This window comes from Myripristis murdjan, chromosome 4 (assembly GCF_902150065.1).
Source record: "Myripristis murdjan chromosome 4, fMyrMur1.1, whole genome shotgun sequence".
Lineage (NCBI taxonomy): Eukaryota > Metazoa > Chordata > Actinopteri > Holocentriformes > Holocentridae > Myripristis > Myripristis murdjan.
Genome location: NC_043983.1, coordinates 26,151,136 through 26,167,761, shown reverse-complemented (window position 1 = coordinate 26,167,761; position 16,626 = coordinate 26,151,136). Strand labels below are relative to the sequence as shown.

General features: G+C 40.7%; 1 protein-coding gene across 1 annotated transcript; it reads right to left on the bottom strand.

Moving 5' to 3' along the window:
- Positions 1–4,745: 4,745 nt before the first annotated feature.
- c4h1orf52 (chromosome 4 C1orf52 homolog) lies at positions 4,746–9,793 on the bottom strand. The gene is made up of 3 exons (XM_030050114.1): positions 9,302–9,793; positions 7,139–7,349; positions 4,746–6,086 (listed from the first exon to the last, which is right to left on the bottom strand). Exons 1-3 carry the CDS (start codon positions 9,617–9,619, stop codon positions 5,932–5,934), a joined length of 684 nt encoding a protein of 227 aa, XP_029905974.1. The 5' UTR covers positions 9,620–9,793; the 3' UTR covers positions 4,746–5,931.
- Positions 9,794–16,626: the final 6,833 nt, after the last annotated feature.

The following is a 16,626-nucleotide window of genomic DNA, read 5'->3' as shown; positions in this document are numbered from 1 at the left end:
AGTGATGCAGGTGCACTAGTGATTTCATAGAGATGCAGGTGCAAAAGAGTGTGAAAAATGTTTGAATTCAATGAAAAGGTATGAACACATTTGCAAAAGAAAACTTGTGCTGTGGTTTGGAGGTGAAGATGACGACAAAGTGGATCCCAGTTTCATTATACTGGAAAAAGTGATTGAAAAAACTGTACTGTAAAGTACAATATACTGTATACTGTATACAGTTGACAGAGTTGACACCTTTCTTATTTATTTTTATTTTTTGGTTATTTTGGAAACAGCTGTTACTGTGAAAAGATGTTTAATTTCTGTTTTGAGCTTTGCAGAATTCTTTTTGAAGCAATAAATGAAAAGCAGTAAAAACTGCAGTGTTTTGTGTTAAGTATGTTATTGTGTTGCTTGCTGCTGTGAAAGTGTGTTCATATTATAGAAATGTGTATCCTTTTGTTATCAGAGTTGCATTTTGACAAAGGATTTTTAAGTTTTGATGACTGAGTTTCAGTTTGCCATAAATGTGTATGGTTTATTTCCAGGTGTTGTGTCTTATTTGCGTTGTGTTTAGAGTTTTGGCACAGTGAGCAAAGCATTTGTAAAATGAGTTCAAGCAATCAAAAAAAACTGTAATACAATGGCAATGTCAGCCTGATAAACCAGCAAAGCAAAATATCAGTCGAACCCTCGTTCAGCGTAGTGTATGTAAACATCATATCCCATTTTCTCGAGCCAAGATAAGCTCTAATCTGGACAGATATAAATCTGACTGAGATAGCTGGAATACACAGTGCTGTTACTATCCTGCATGGTGGCATGCTCTGTTTTTTTTTTTTTTTTTTTTTTTTTTTTTACTGGCATGAGAAGCTGTCAGCTGTCAAACATAATTAATTAGTTGCTCTGAAATTCTGTGAACTCTTGAGACTACAGCTGAGGAGAGAAAATCACTGAGGATTTCACACCTAAGCACATCTACAGTACAGTCTAAAACTCCAGTGTGTGTGTGTGTGTGTGTGTGTGTGTGTGTGTGTGTGTGTGTGTGTGTGTGTGTGTGTGAACATTCTGACTACACCACCCTGCTATGCCCACTTAAGCCTGATGAGGCAGAGGACAGGACAAGGGTCAAAATAGCAGAATCCACATTGATAGCATCTCCTCTGTTACTGACCAGCAGGCAGGTTAGTAGACCATCACTGGCTGATCTCTCCTTCTCTGACACACACACACACACACACACACACACACACACACACTCAAATACACACCTGGCCTGGGCTGTCTTTGTGTCTGTTTCATATCTTTATCAACAGACAACCTCTGACATGTTTATCATGACAGGAGGTCAGGCTCCTCGTCTCCTGCTACTGTGCTCCACCGTCTCTGCACCACAAAACAAGACCAGTCTCACATAATGCGTCTTCAGGCATAAAAAGTTTAAGGTTGAATAAAGTTCAAAGTTATATTAAAATAAAAAAATCAGTATTCTATATCTTGCTGCACTTGAAATGATTTCATTTGTTCCAAGATAGAGCAAAACATCTTCAATCACTGATTTGAAAAGTTTTATCCAAGACAACTACATCAATCCCTATGTATCCCCATTTTATTCCTAAGTCAAATTGTTTTTGTTTGCGAGAACAACAAGTATGATGAGCAGGAAGAAGGAGGAAATACAGGAGGAAAAAAAAAAACTCTACTGGGGTTTGATGTTTTGTTAGCAGGCTCACAGATGCGCTTATAAATAGAAAAAAATCACACCCAAAGTGAAAACTAGCTTAGCACTATTTACATTTGTTTGTCGGTGATGAGCATCTGGCAAAATGGAAAATCAAATACATCACCAATGCTAGAACAGTAATAATAACAATAATAATAAAATAATTTTTTTTAAAAGTATCAACATAAAATGTGAGGACTCTCAGAGATGTGAGGTTACGATCATACTCAGTCACCATGGTGAGCTGGAGACATGTTTCCCTTTGATTTTCATTTTTCTGATGTAATATGAAATCAAGCTATCTCAAACAATACCTATTGTTCTTTTTATTTGTCTTAGTGTTATAATCTGATATTTCTGATGATCCAGTGAAACTTTTACATAATGTTTGTGGGTGGCAGAGCGATGGAACTGTTAGGTCTGCTCCAAATAAGGGGGATCGAGTGGAAACGTTCAGCTGCCTTCAGCGGCCGGGACCACAGTATTACTGTAAACTCTAATATTATGTTCCTCTCTGAGTGTAGTTTGGAAAATTCCATTCTATCAGAGCTCAAGTCGGCGCCAAAGACGAGGATCCTTGGTTCATAGAGAATCTTTTATCTACACGGCCTACTTTGAACAGCTCACTTCGAGAACTTACATTACACTGTAGCGCTACACCAGACAGAAAATATACTGTTAATATGCTATTTATCTCAGATCAAAGCCCAAATTTCTGAAGCATGCGCCTGCCTCCTGCATTAGTTTTTTTTTTTTTTTTTTTTTTTCTGCTGAACATCTGTTTCACACGGTTGGCCAGTTTGCTGGTGTGAAAAGCAACTGTTTGCCTCTAGAAAACATCTGCCTGCGGCTCCTGCTGGCAGGAGGCTGGTGAGAGGAGACATGAAGCGTTCACCTCTCAACAGTCAGCATTCCCTGCGAGCCACACTGACAGCTCTCTATCCTGGCACTTAGCGGCAGGCCTCTCAAGGAGTAAATATAGCCTCTGAGCTGGGCTTGCATGGATGAGTGAAGATTTGAGGAAATCAACAAGTCAGTGGACTGATACTGACCCGACACCCTGCACCATAGCAGTGAACTTAAATGGCATACATGATAAATTTATGAGCATGTTTTTTTCTTACAGATCTATAATTTTACTACCCTTGAGCAAAATGCTGTTTATTAGGATGTGGCAGTCAGTGGTTGATTTTAAGTTGGCAAAGCTACCTGTCAGTAGGTAGGCTACACTTGATGACTGAATGATAGATGATGAATTAAAATAAGCCATGGTCAGCAGGGGCCTTTAATAACCCACAAAATTATTCCAGTTGTTCACTGAGCTCAGATTTTATGTTACCCTGCAGACATGAGTAGTTTTGGTTGAGAGTGCATATTAGACTGTGGGGCTGACATTTGTGATTTGGCATTTGAGTGTCACAGTTACATGGAAGTGTGTTGTTTTGTTTTGTTCCATATATTCATGCTAGACCCAAATGTCAAACAAGAAATGTAAATGTGCCCGTAAAGGTGTTAGCTGTGTGTGCCTGTGCAGTGCAAAAGAAGACAGAAAGATGCATGCACATTTACAAATGTCACTACACTATCATCTAAGTTCCTGAAATTCACAACACCTCGACAACACCTTGCTTTTTGGTCCAAACAGTAACAGCGGTGACACAGAGTTCTCCTGTTTTTGGCTCTGGATCCCCTGCAGCAGATGAGAGCCACAGCAAAGCTTAAAAAGGCTCTTGAATCCTCAGTTGTCAACAGAGGTTTTGAGCATACAGTACATGTGTTTGTGACTAAATTTACATACTAGCTGCAGCTTTGTGCTGAGTGTGCAATAGTGTCACAAGTCAGATAGCAGCTGCAGGCAGGCAGATTGGGGCTCAGTGAAGGTCCCTGGGTGCTCAGCGGCCATGATGAGGTCTTGACCTCGTAGTAAATGTGTCACAGTGATAAGGAGGCAGTATGACTGACACTTCATAGCTCTGGGTAGACCAACAGCTCCACTCCAAGTGAAAACCTTCTTCGTCCCAGTGGCTTTATTTAAACCCAATAAACGACACGGTTTTGACCCTGAAGAAAATGACCAAGACAACAAGCGCTTCTTTAATACTTAGGTAACTGATAGGTTGCCCTACGTGGTAGTTAGTATAGGCCTAAAGCATCAAACATAAAGGAAGGATGTTTTGAGTGAGCGACATGAAACATGAAACCAGAATGTTCTCTCTTTAAAAAAAAGCAGAAGATTAGGTCAGTCATGTGTGACATCCAGTGGGAAGAAAACATGCCTTCTTTTGGTAACATAACCTCTGTAACACCAAAAAACACAGTCCAGGAATGCTTTGGATATCATATCACAGGAAAACAGCTACGCTATACGAATTCAGCAACACCGAAAAAAAACTACACTGGCAAAGTAGCTTTTGCACTCACACTTCCAAGAATAGACCCCTGCAAAACATCCGTTTTCTGGGAAAGTTGCAAAACTGACAGCAATATGAAGCATTTTTCAACCCTGATACATGTGACCCGGCTGGCCATTCCTCATGCAATCATTCGGGGAAGAAGAGTTATTTGTTCGTAAATATGGCTGATAAAATCAGTTTGCTGCTGTTGTGTAGGACCAGGTATGCATTTCAGACAAGGCCAGGCACATACCTGGAAGCTGGAATTTTATCAGAAGCATATTTACCACTATTTCATGTCAACCCATGATGACAGATAGGTCAGGAATTCCTCTGATCACTAAACTGTCACGAAGTGGAAAGTTTTCATTTTTTCTTTTAGCTGAAACACCATTATATTTGCTTCAATAGTCAGAGAAATTCTAAGAATGAAAACAAACCCTTTTCAACCAAAATTAGGCCACTATTATACAACCCGTTAGGAGGTCTGTACATTTTGCCTTCATAATTTAAGCGTCTCAGTTAGTGCTATCTACAGTGAGCTTCAGGTTGCTTTTTGCAGTTTAACTTCATTATCAAGAGCAAATGTGACTGTGAAGCCTAATTTGCAAGTTTGCACAATATTTCAGAATGATGATAGGAAGACATTTTACAGTAAAATATTTATCATTTATTGCTTCAGAGGTGTACGACAAATAATATTTCACTGACAATAAACAATTACAGCAGGTTGTCTAAGCACACTATACAGATTTGTTGACAGAAATGGAAGAATCCCTTCACCACTTCTTCAATTTCTTAAATGTTTTGTTTATATCCCACATCTGGGCTAGTCTAAAGTGCTGTATAACGCCAGGTGTCACACAACTCAAGAAACTATATAAATTCATGAAGTAGCTAAAGAGTGCCAAAATAAAACCAGCTACCAATCAACATTTCTTTTCTTAGAAATATCATTCTTATGGGCTCTTGTTGCCTTTTGTGTCCCCAACACTTAGACAGCAATGGACATGCAGCAGGTCACTCTAAAAGCTGAACACTCACTTCTTCCAGTGTGGCTCAGAGGCGACATCTAGTGTGCATAAGCGGGAACAACAGCTGGAAGTTTCTCACCATAATTTAAATTGAAATGAAGCCATTTATTACACTTTTTGTCAATTTAAATAGAAAGCTGCTGCATTAAAATACACTTTCCCATAAACACAGGGATAATCATTTTCTTCGGCTAAATTTCCAAGCATTGGGTCTGTTTGGTGGTGATTGTGTATTTACAACTGAAAGAGAAATATAGAGAATATACAGAAGTTATGCATGTAAACCACCACAGTCAGAGGTCACTCTCTTATTTTAGTTACATAGTTAAAAAAAAAAAAAAGAAAAAAAGACAAACAAAAGAGTCCAACAAACAACACAATAGTTACTCGGTGTCATGGCAGGAGAGCAAAGCGGCTGACTGCTCATCTAACCAGGGAGGGAACACAGCAAAGAGGGATCTGCCGGGACCAGAACCAAACAAACACGTCAGACCTGCACTTCAGCATTATTATGGCGCTGGGGTGCTGCTATCTGAATAACTGAGAATTTAACACTATTATTTATGCCTGTAATCCCAATGACACAAACCCATTTACAAAATTTAAACCAAACGTCTGTCATCAAGTGCACCAGCATTAATTTGAAGACAAATATTGTTACAGTATTCCAAATCATGACACCTTATAGCCAGCTATCTCTGTTCACAGCACACCTCCCCAACGGTCCATTTGCCAGTGTCTGTGGTTCAATGTCTGTCTTTAAGTTAGAAACTGATGCCTTGCTGCAGGCAGCTCGGGCCTACTCCAGCTGCTGCCTCAGGATTCTCTTCTCCTCCTCGACGAAGCTCTTGTCGGACGTGGCCTGTCCCAGGTCCCGCTTCCTCTTCTCCTTCTGCTGGAAGGTCTCCACCCTGCGTTTCTTAGCAGACATGGCCTTCTGTGCGTCATCCTCATCTAAAAACCAGAGGAGGGGTGAACAAAATGGGGTTGTAAACTTTGAAATCAGTGCATCCTGTGGTGATCCATTTCCACTAATCCTGAAATGTGATCTGCTTGTCAGGATACCATTTTAACAACAGCAACTTGGTCTCAGATCAAAACTTACATTCTGAGATCTGTTTTTTTACATGTGTGTCAAGCGGACTACAAGGGAAAAAAGTCCATTCCAATTATCTTTTACATTTTGTGTGTGTGCTTTATGCGGGTGTTAAAGCTGGGGTAGGTAACTTTGTAGAGTGGGCAGAATTTCATCCAAATTTTGAGCTCAAAAAGCCCCACCCCACACACACACCTGAAATTCACTAACTCGTCCAAGTTGCTTCCACCCTCATGCACGCTCATGTGTGTGGCTCTGACGCTAAATGCTATGGTGGAATAGGAAGTGATGAGCCAGCTGCCTTCTCTGACATTTTGTAGCTACAATAAGCTCAAAGAAATTGAATAAGGTCAACTGGACTTAGTTACATGTCTAGAAGATGTTTCGCTCCTTATCCACGTGGTTTTCTAGACATATAACTACATCCAGGTGATGCCTATGACCTGGACAAATGAGAATATGCACAGACGTAGCTACAGTAAGGTTGTGTAGCTACATGAGTCCAAAGCGATGTCTTGTGATATTTCTCACCATGAATTTTGTGACATCTTGCAGTCTGTAAAATTTGGGGATGTGTTCACAACATCACAACATATTTGCAAACCTCTTCAGTTCCAGATAGTTGAAGAGAGACAATGACCTGGAAACATGTCTTTAGTCTCAGTGGAAATCACTCAGTGTCTCAAATATTGTCATACCAATAGTGACTATATGGAGCTGGTTAGAAGCTTATAACTGAGACAACTTTAGAAGTGATTTTCCACTTTTACACCACATTTGAGCTAACACAATAGTATTTGTAGTGAATTACTGTCAAGAAACAGTGCGACAGCAGCAGCAGGATTGAACACTATATTGGAGCTGACTAGTGAATCATGATATTTGTCGCTTTGAGTCCTGCAGGACTAACCTGAGTCAGGGGACTGCTCCTCTGCGGGCAGGAAGCGGGCATTGCCAGTGTAAGGTTGTGGTGCGTCGTCCCCATTGTCCTCATAGACGTTGGACCACTTTATGGCCATGTCCATCCCCGGTGGTGGCCCTTTCTTCTTCTCTGGCTCTGAGGCGTAGCTCTGAGGAGGGGGCACAGCGTTGGTCTTCCACGGCTTGAACTCTCTGGCGGGCTGCAAGCGGCAGAGGAAACAAGACAGAAGAACACCAGGTTGGAGTGAGGTGACTATCCATTTTTCTTTTTAGTCATTGTAGGAGCACACGTACCGATTACACAGCCTGAAAAAGAGCAATCAACATCATTTAAGACCCAAAACACCCCAGCAGCCATCTGTTTGACCTCAGATCCTCCAACAGGAGACCCAGAGACATTCACACCCGCACAAGCAGATCAGGAAAACAGATTCTTCCCACTGAATTCATAAATTCACAACTGAACTCTGAACCCAAGATAAGGACAAAATTCAAGCAGACGGACTAAACACGATAACCAAAAAATGTGAATATTCGTATGTCCAAAAAGGGGTTTGCATGTTGTTTGTGTGCTCACAGCAGCAGTAGCATTAAGCATTTAATCATCCTGTTAGCTTCAAATTTACTGACATTTTTTAACAATTGGGGTCAATTTGAGCTATGCAATTTAAACCTCTCAAAAATTATCTTAATAAAATCTTTTAATAAAACCTTTTAAATAAAAAATAACCTCCACACTCACCCCCATATTCCTCAAAGTTCTTGTGGAAATCATGTTTTTCTCTCCCAAATGTCATATGAACTGGACTGGCTCTCTCACTGTGACAGGTATGGTTATGTTTGGTGAGGGCCAAAAAGCAGAGGGAAGTTTTTTTGACATGTTACAGTTCCTCAGTATCATTCAAAACAGCTAAAGCAAACGTGTGCAAAAAATTTTGTTAATTCTTACATGTTTTATCCAGCTAAAAAAACGACACTGATGCCTACAAAATGTGTACAGGACACTGAAAACATATCATCAAGTTAAAGTGCAAAGTAAAAAGTGCAATATGAAGGAATAAAATGATGTTAAACATGTATTTGGAGGCGTTAAACATGGAACAGGGTCACGTTGAGCCCAAAGATAATAGAAGGGTTAAATTAAAATTAAAACAAGAAATGCAAATAGACGTCATACATCATGTTAGCCCAAAGCAGCCACAGTAACATGTGGCCTTCATAAGCATATCACACCTAAGTAGTTAATAGTACCTACTGACTTCTCATATGAAGTGTTCTCACACTCACTCTCACACAGAATGCGTAATAACGTGCCATGTTGAACCATAAAACACGGGTCAACAAAATTTACTCAAACCGCTTTTTTAGTTGCAACAGCAGAACAGTGGAATACTATCCCTACAAATATTAGAGAGTGTATTAATTTTAATCATTTTAAAAATAATGTTAAAAACTGGTTGGAAGACAGACGCTCATGTTATGTCATTATGGCTTGATAATACCTCCGGCACTTGTCCTACAGGTGTGATTATCATGTTTTTGTTGCTGCATTTGCACTGTATTCATATACATATACACAAAACATAAAACATAAACGTACTAAATGTACGAACAACCCTAACCCTAAAATTTAACACCCTCCATATTGTTTCCTTTTGAAATATTAATATCGCAAATGCTCGTATCTAAATAACGATATGGGAACGATATATCGCTCAGTCGTAGTTAAGATAGATAGATAGATAGATAGATAGATAGATAGATAGATAGATATACTTTATTGATCCCAGACTGGGAAATTCTTATGTTACAGCAGCATTAACAGAATAGAAACATAAAATTAAATTAAATTAAATTAAATAGAATAAAATAAATGCAGAAATATATACAATACATATATACAATAAAGACTATATGCAGTAACAAATATAAACATTCATATGAAATATGAAATGTACAGATGGTATATGAATTTAGTGCTGTCATGTGGATTTGTCATGTTTTGGTTGTATTTGCTTTGTGTACACACCACAGGGACAACAGAGGGAAACATTTAACGCGCACTGCCCCTGTTTTCAATGAACTAATGAATGAAAATGAATGAGTGAGTGAGTGAGTGAGTGAGTGAGTGAGTGGCTGGCGGTGGCCGTACCTCCTCCGGGGCTTTCACCGTGCGGCTCTCCCAGTCGATCTGCTTGTTCAGCGGGTTGTAGAGAAACGCAGGCTTGGACACGGAGCGGAACAGCTCGTCGGGTTTGGGCAGCGGGGCTCCTCCGGCGGCCCGTTTGGTCCCCTGGCCGGGAGACCTGCCGCCGCCTCCCGGAGCATCTTCACCCGGCCTCTGGCTCGCCTTCCTCAGACTCTTCCTCTCCTCGTCCGAGCCGCTGCCGTCCCCGTCATCGCTGCTATCGCTCAAATCGTCGTAGCCCGAGAAGAAACGAAAAGAGTCGGACTCCTTCTCGTCGCCCATCGTGTTTTCGGCTCGCTAATGTGCAGCGGCGGTCAATTCACATAAACGTGATGAGTATGTATAAAAAATAAAACCTTAACGGCGGAATCTGGGTAAACACTGTCAGTTAACTTTTCGCTACTCCATTTTGAATCAGCCTCCCCAAACAGTCGTAAAGCGCTCAAGCAAAGTCGTAAGGACAGTCGCAAAACCGCCTCATTAAAGGCGCAGTCCCAATTATACTTGGCTCTGTTGTAAATTAATGCCAGCGTGGACTAGAATCTACTGTCTCTGGGAGCATTTATATATATTTTTTTTATCAGCACCAGTCACTGCAAGTATTTTACTGATCCGGTGCCAGTTTCCATGAGAGAACCTAGATCTATTGGAGAGAGAGAGAGAGCCAAACCACAGCCGGTGACCGCTATGAGACAGAAAAACAGTGCAGTACAGTCTTTTGACCATCGGGGGCAGTGTTGAGCAATTGCTAAAGAGAGATAAAAGTAAGAAATGCAATAAAATAAGCACTACATTTGAGCCCAGTATTTATAATGAAGACATATTTATGACATGGCATGAAATCAATAGTTGTAAAACTGTACATAACTATGGAACAATGGGCTATGGTAAATTATAACTACAAATATAGAGAAAAAGCTATGTGCGTTCTGCTGCAGTTGTACCCCAGACCTCCTCTAGATGTCGCTGTTACTCATTTGCATTCACTTCAACGTCCTCAAGATTCAGCTTTTTTTATTTCAAGAGTAAAAAAGAACATTGTTAGTCAGCCATTAATACAGGTTTACAAAGTGGATAGAGGCTTATCTATAGTTATAACTGATATTAGCTCAGTGTTGTCTAAAGGGTGTGCCGCTGTTACACCTCCTATTTAGATATTAATCTTTAATAAATTGCTAAAAAAAAAAAAAAAAAAAAAAAAAAAAAAACATCCACAACAAAACAAGACAAGTCTAAAAAAAATAATGGATTTTATCTCAGGCCTCAAGCCAGTGAGAGAATTAGGATACAGCTGATCCCCTGTGCAAAGAGATTGTGATATGTCCGCCACTTTGGACAACATTCAGTGTCTCTGCATGGACATCTAAATATCAGCATCTGGATCATGGAGGATTTTGTTTGAGTTTTGACAAGTAAGCGAGTGAAAAATGTGCATGACACTCCACGACCACTAGAGGGCAGCATTGTCATATCAATACGACAGGGGACAGGGCAGGAAGAGTCAGTTTGCTGCAAAACTGCATTCCACATGGTCTGATCGCTGACCACCCAGGTTTGCACATCAAAAATGTGTCCATCTGTCCACCCCACAATTTATATCTTCAAACTGTAACCTTTAACCTAGGACATTGCAGTGCCAGAATTCTTCACACTTTAATATCTCCAAAATACTCTCCAGCGGTGCACATAAAGGTGTCTCACACACTTTGGATCCATTATTAGATTCATAAAACATGCTTGAAGCTCATCTCCTCAGCTTCCTGACCCACCACTCGGACCACCATCGGCACACCGAAAGGTTAAGGCCTTTCTCCTCCACCTGGACGTGTCAGTTCTGATGATTAAGAGCGCTTCAAGAACTTAAGTATTAAAGCCCTGAGTCTGTTTGGTTGTCTTCGATCAGGCAGCCAGACTTGGAGGGGCCAGCCGCTACCCCAGTGCAGAGGTCAAACATCAGCTAAAGCACACCGGGTGGACAAGGAAACATAAATCTAGCAGATATACTACCCACAGTTTCTCTCCTCGCTCCCTCGCTGTGCATTTTCACTAATGACAAAGCCAACTCTTCAAACAATCTATTTTACATTTCTAAGTGAGCTGTGAGTGCAGGCTCGATCTGTGCTGAGATTTACTGCCAGTGCAGCCGTAACAGGGCCTGAAGGTGGAAGTTCATCAACAGGAAAATATTTGCCTTGTTTCCATTACGGGGCCAGAGCTTATTCATTACCTTTGACGGCAGAGGAATTAACACTTAGCTGTAGTCATACTTGCAGCAGCAGTTTTGATTGATTAACTGCCCAATTGCGCTTTTCTTGGATATAACCTCAATGTAACAAATTGTGTCTTTGATCATATATATTTTCAATTGCCTGTAGTCTCAGAAATCCTCTGTTGTTGTCACTTTGGAAAAGATAGCAGGGAAGATGGTGATGGTGATGAATGGGAGCAAAGTCATAGATGTGACCGGCTGATAAGAGAGCATATTTACTGCTTACACGGCCCACATCTGATCGCGTCTTTGAAAAACAAATGATGGCCGCTTGCAGAGCCTGACGTTAACTTTCCTTGCTGGCAGGTGATGACACTGTGTCAAGTTGTAGTATGTGAAGGAGCCACGGGCTGCAGGATTATATACAGCCGCTGACAATAGCAGAGATTCTCAGCTGACAGGGAGACGCTCACAGGATCCAGGAAACATTAGTTTGGGTCTATTTATGAAATATAACCAAACAAATGCGCCCTTGTTCCAGCCAGAGCCACTATTTGTTCTTATCAGCTGCTTTTGTAGGAAGCCCTAATGGTCTTACGTAACCCTTGACAACAAATCATGGACAAATTCATTTCATATCATTCAGTTTCCGTGTGGTTTGCACCGGCCGTTCAGCCTCTTGGCCTAGCTCCAGCTGCTAGTTCAGAGTGTTTATGCCTCTTCCTTTCGTATCGCTGACAGGTAAAGAATTGATTCCCAGTTGATTCATGTCAGCGACAAGTGTGCTGACCTTGGAAAACTAATTTTGCATGCTGACAAGATATATGTCTAAGCTTTGCTGTGTCCAAATACGGAGGATATAGCTGGGGTTTCGCTCAGCTACTGGTTGAGGTTTTTGGGGTGAAAGCAACACATCATAACCTCTTCCAAGAATGCATCTCATTCTCATTCAGACGTGATCCATATTCCATACTTCTTTTTCCAGCGAATGCTCCTTTCTGTGTGTGCTTTCTATGTTGATCTGCTGACCAAGATGCCACTGTGGATGGTTGCCTTGGTGTAGTTTGGCATGCATTTGTTTGTATTGCTCTTTTTTTTTTTCATTTGTCTGTCTGAACCTGTACCACACTAACTTGCCAGCACCAATTCCTTGTTTGTGCCAAAGAACTTGGGCATAACAAACCTGATTCTGATTCTGCTTGTTCGAACTCTTTTATCACCAAGCGGCAACTTGCTGCTTCTTCATGGTGATTTATTGGTACTCTTACTGATGATTTCTGTTTTGCAAGGGAGCTGATTCCATTCAGGTTTACTTGTCCCAAGTGCAAAACCCCCGCAACTGTATTTCACCTGCCCTGCAATATCCTCATGTCCAAGTGTCCATTAAGTGTCCCTCATGCTTTCAGAGCCGCTTCTTTGGGGATGATCCCCCACCCAGTAGGTGCTACACTTATTCTGCTGTCTCTGCTAACATTAACATTAGTATTACTTTTGTGAATTTTTGTTCCTTTCAGACTAAATGCATTCTGCAGTTATCACAGTCTGGAATGTCCAGGATAAGAGTTTTATTTCTGTTTATTATCATTTCTGTTGTTGTGTTTTTTCCATTTTGTTTTACTTAGTTTTCAGTTTCACTTTTATTTATTTTATTCATTTATTTATGTTATCATTATTATTGTTGTTGTTATCAGAATTATTGTTGTAATTGTTTAGTTTTAACATGTTTTGTTTCAGCTCTAAAAATAGTATTTCATTTTTTTTTTTTTTTTAAAAGGTGCAACGTCATTCGATCATCAAGTATTTTTTCAGCAGGTATTATGTAAAGCAAACACTAAATCATGGTTTATTTTTTCCTGTTTATTGACATTATAAGTTTGACTTTAGCTTTATTTAATTATCACAAAGTCTTGTCTATGAAAATGTTTTAACACCTAGTTTTCACCTTACTTTTAGGTTATGATAATAACCTTGACAGATGTAGCTTGCTGCCCCAGAGCTACGCTGCTACACCGCCGTGGGAATGCGATCCATTTCCTCACACATGAGCTGAGTGTATTTTATATTTCTAATCACATTCTTAGTTTCTGACCAGCCTCAGGGCCTGACTGCTGTAAGAAACAAGTGGAGATCCAGCAGATAGTGTCCTGGCAGAGATCATCCTTCCTTTGGCTTTTTTTTTTTTTTTCCCTCCAATCCTTCATGAAGCCTGACCATGATGTGTTAAATTCCTCATGGAGGTGAAAAGCCACACCTCTCCACATCTCTGTTTAATCTAGCAATTCATAATCTCTTGAACGTCTTTATTTGATCCAGGGGCTTAGCTCGAGTCAGGACACATCTGGGACAACAGCAGCGGGGAGTTTGTTTAATTTTAGCACACGGGGGTGGTGGGCAGGTACATGACTGATCTCTTTCTGATCTCTTTCTTTGAAACTGGTACAGGTTTAATCAGGGAAATCAATCAGGAATAACGGCTGTGACCTGAATTCACCTCATCAGTCGAAATCATAAAAAGAGAAAGCAGATCTGATAGATACCTCTGTCCCCTACTGCCTTCACTTACCATACATCAGGAGCCTTTGGCATTTGATGTCTTAACAGGACTGTCGAAATAGTTGCGACTCTTGCTGATGCCACTGAGGTGACCTTTGACCTCATGCTCTGTTGATGTAGTGGGATGACACAGGAGGTAGAATTAGTGACCTTAAAAACCGTTAATGAAGAGAACAGTCAGCCCATTCTCAAGATCATTGCCTATTGTATGTTCAGAGGTCTTTTTCTGTGGAAGCAGTCAAGTGTAGGTTACGTTTTAAACAGAGCTGAGTGAGTGCATCTGAGTCTACAAACAGACCTTTGCATTAAATAACTATAAACTTCGTTAACTGCATAAAGGTTTTGATTTTTAGCCAGCTGCAATTGCTAAGACAGAATGCATTGCTACCATGCAGCTTTGTTGGAAAAATGAGACAGCAGTTCAATAAAGCTCTTATAACCCCTTTATTTTTAAATATTAAAAAAAAGGTAAATTATAAAATTGTTGAATTAAAATGAGTTCTTTAGTCAATGAATCTCAGTCGGTCAGTGATAGATGATTCAACATGTCAGCTTTCACAGGGCAGCCAAAGTAAAATCCTGGGGCTGCTCCATTGATCAATGAGAGACTGAGGAATGTCTATCTGAATTTTTTATTTTCAAAAGTTTATCATGCTATATTTGTGTTACTATTTCAAAACGAGACAATTTACCCAGAGAGTAATCTGCATATATGGCAATCAACCTTAATTTTTCATGCTCTATGCGTAGGTGTGAAAAGGTGTTTATTCATCCTCAGTAGAATTAACACACGCTGGAAGTGTTAATTATTCTGTGTGTATGATAAAGCTGTGTGTGTGTGTGTGTGTGTGTGTGTACATGCAGGTTTGATGTGTTTGAGACCAATGCTGGAACCCATTCCTACCAATGCTCATGTTTATTTCATATCTCATCACTTCCAATGTTACTTCATAGGTATCTTTCATCACTCCCTTTATTTTTCTTACACTCTTTTTCCATTTATATTCAGCAGTGATACTGATGAAGTCTGAAAAAAAAACGTGTTGTGGCTGGTCTGGGTGTCAAAGAGAGAGCAGGCTGTTTGTTGGAAGTAGGATGGTGAGAGTCAAAAATCATGTTAGTACAAGTTTTTTTTATTATTATTTGCACATGGTGACAGTACAAACATTAGAAAACACCTGTGTATTGCATCTTCACTACATTTTCCATTTTCTTACCCTTGCTTTCTTATTTCTCTTTCTCTTTTTTCTTTTCTCTTGCTTGCCTCTCATGCCTCTCTGTTGTTCAGGTACAAACATGTATCCCCAGCTGTTTCTCAAATCCTTGCACACACACACACACACACACACACACACGCTCAACCTCATCCCTGGTCACTTAGCACTCAATGCGATTTAAAACCTGAGAGGTGGCATTCTGTGGCTCGTTGCATTAACTCGAGGCCCTGTTTGCACTGCGGCCTGTCGAGGCTCGTGGCTGAAGGCCGGAACGGGATCCAACTGGTGTGTGTGGCAAGCAGAGAGAACGGGTGCAGTGAAAGACAGTCAGATAGAAAGCGAGAAAGAGAGAGAAAAGAATAAATGAAGCGGGGGCGGGGGGGTGGATGTGGGTCAAAAGGACAGTTTGTGGGCGAGTCGGGGGGGTGGGCAGTGGGGTGGGAGGGGCGGTGATCATCCCCATCACATGGTCCAAAGTGTCCCGCAGTGTGGATGGCTGTGGGCTAAGCACACACAGCACCCTCAACCCCATGCCCTTCCTGATGCTTTGATATCTCCCGCTCCAACAGCACAGCCCCATATGCCCCCACCACATGCCCACACACACACACACACGCACACACACACACGCACACACACACACGCACACACACACACACAACTTACCTCCTCAATTGTACTCCCAGAGGGTCCATTCCATACAAAAGTGCAAGTACGAGTCAGTGAGTTAGTAATGTTGTTTGTGGAGTGCCAGGCCTTTCTATAGGCTTCAGGCTGATTTACTGTCTAATATAGATTTCACAAAGAAGAATGATTACTGTATGAGGTAAGAGACCAGGCTGGATCCGCCTGCAGCTTTTGATTAGTAGTCTTTATTGTCTCCATGTTGAATCGTATTAAAAACACGCTGACTAGAGCAAAAAATAAGAAAATCACTGGCCCGGTGCTTAAGCTTTAAACTCCGTCCATAGCCTTTAAGACAATTGCTTCATGCCACATAGGAAATCTGTGTTTACCTCATTTTATCATAAAGATTTCATATTAGATCGGAGATAATTTCCGCACGGTCTTATATACTAATCCATTTCTCAGCCGTTCCTCAGCTGTTCCATATCGTTATGCTATAAACTCCAAACTGGAAAATAGAAAGTGATCTGTGCCATGATGCTCTTGCCATTCATATTGAGATTGCCAAGGGATTCTCTCTGTTTTGACATTTTTTAAAAATAATATAGTAGTACTATTGTTAAGTTTTGGTCAGAAAATCAGCATGCATGCTGCGCCTGTGGCAGTCCCCATTTGCATCTTTT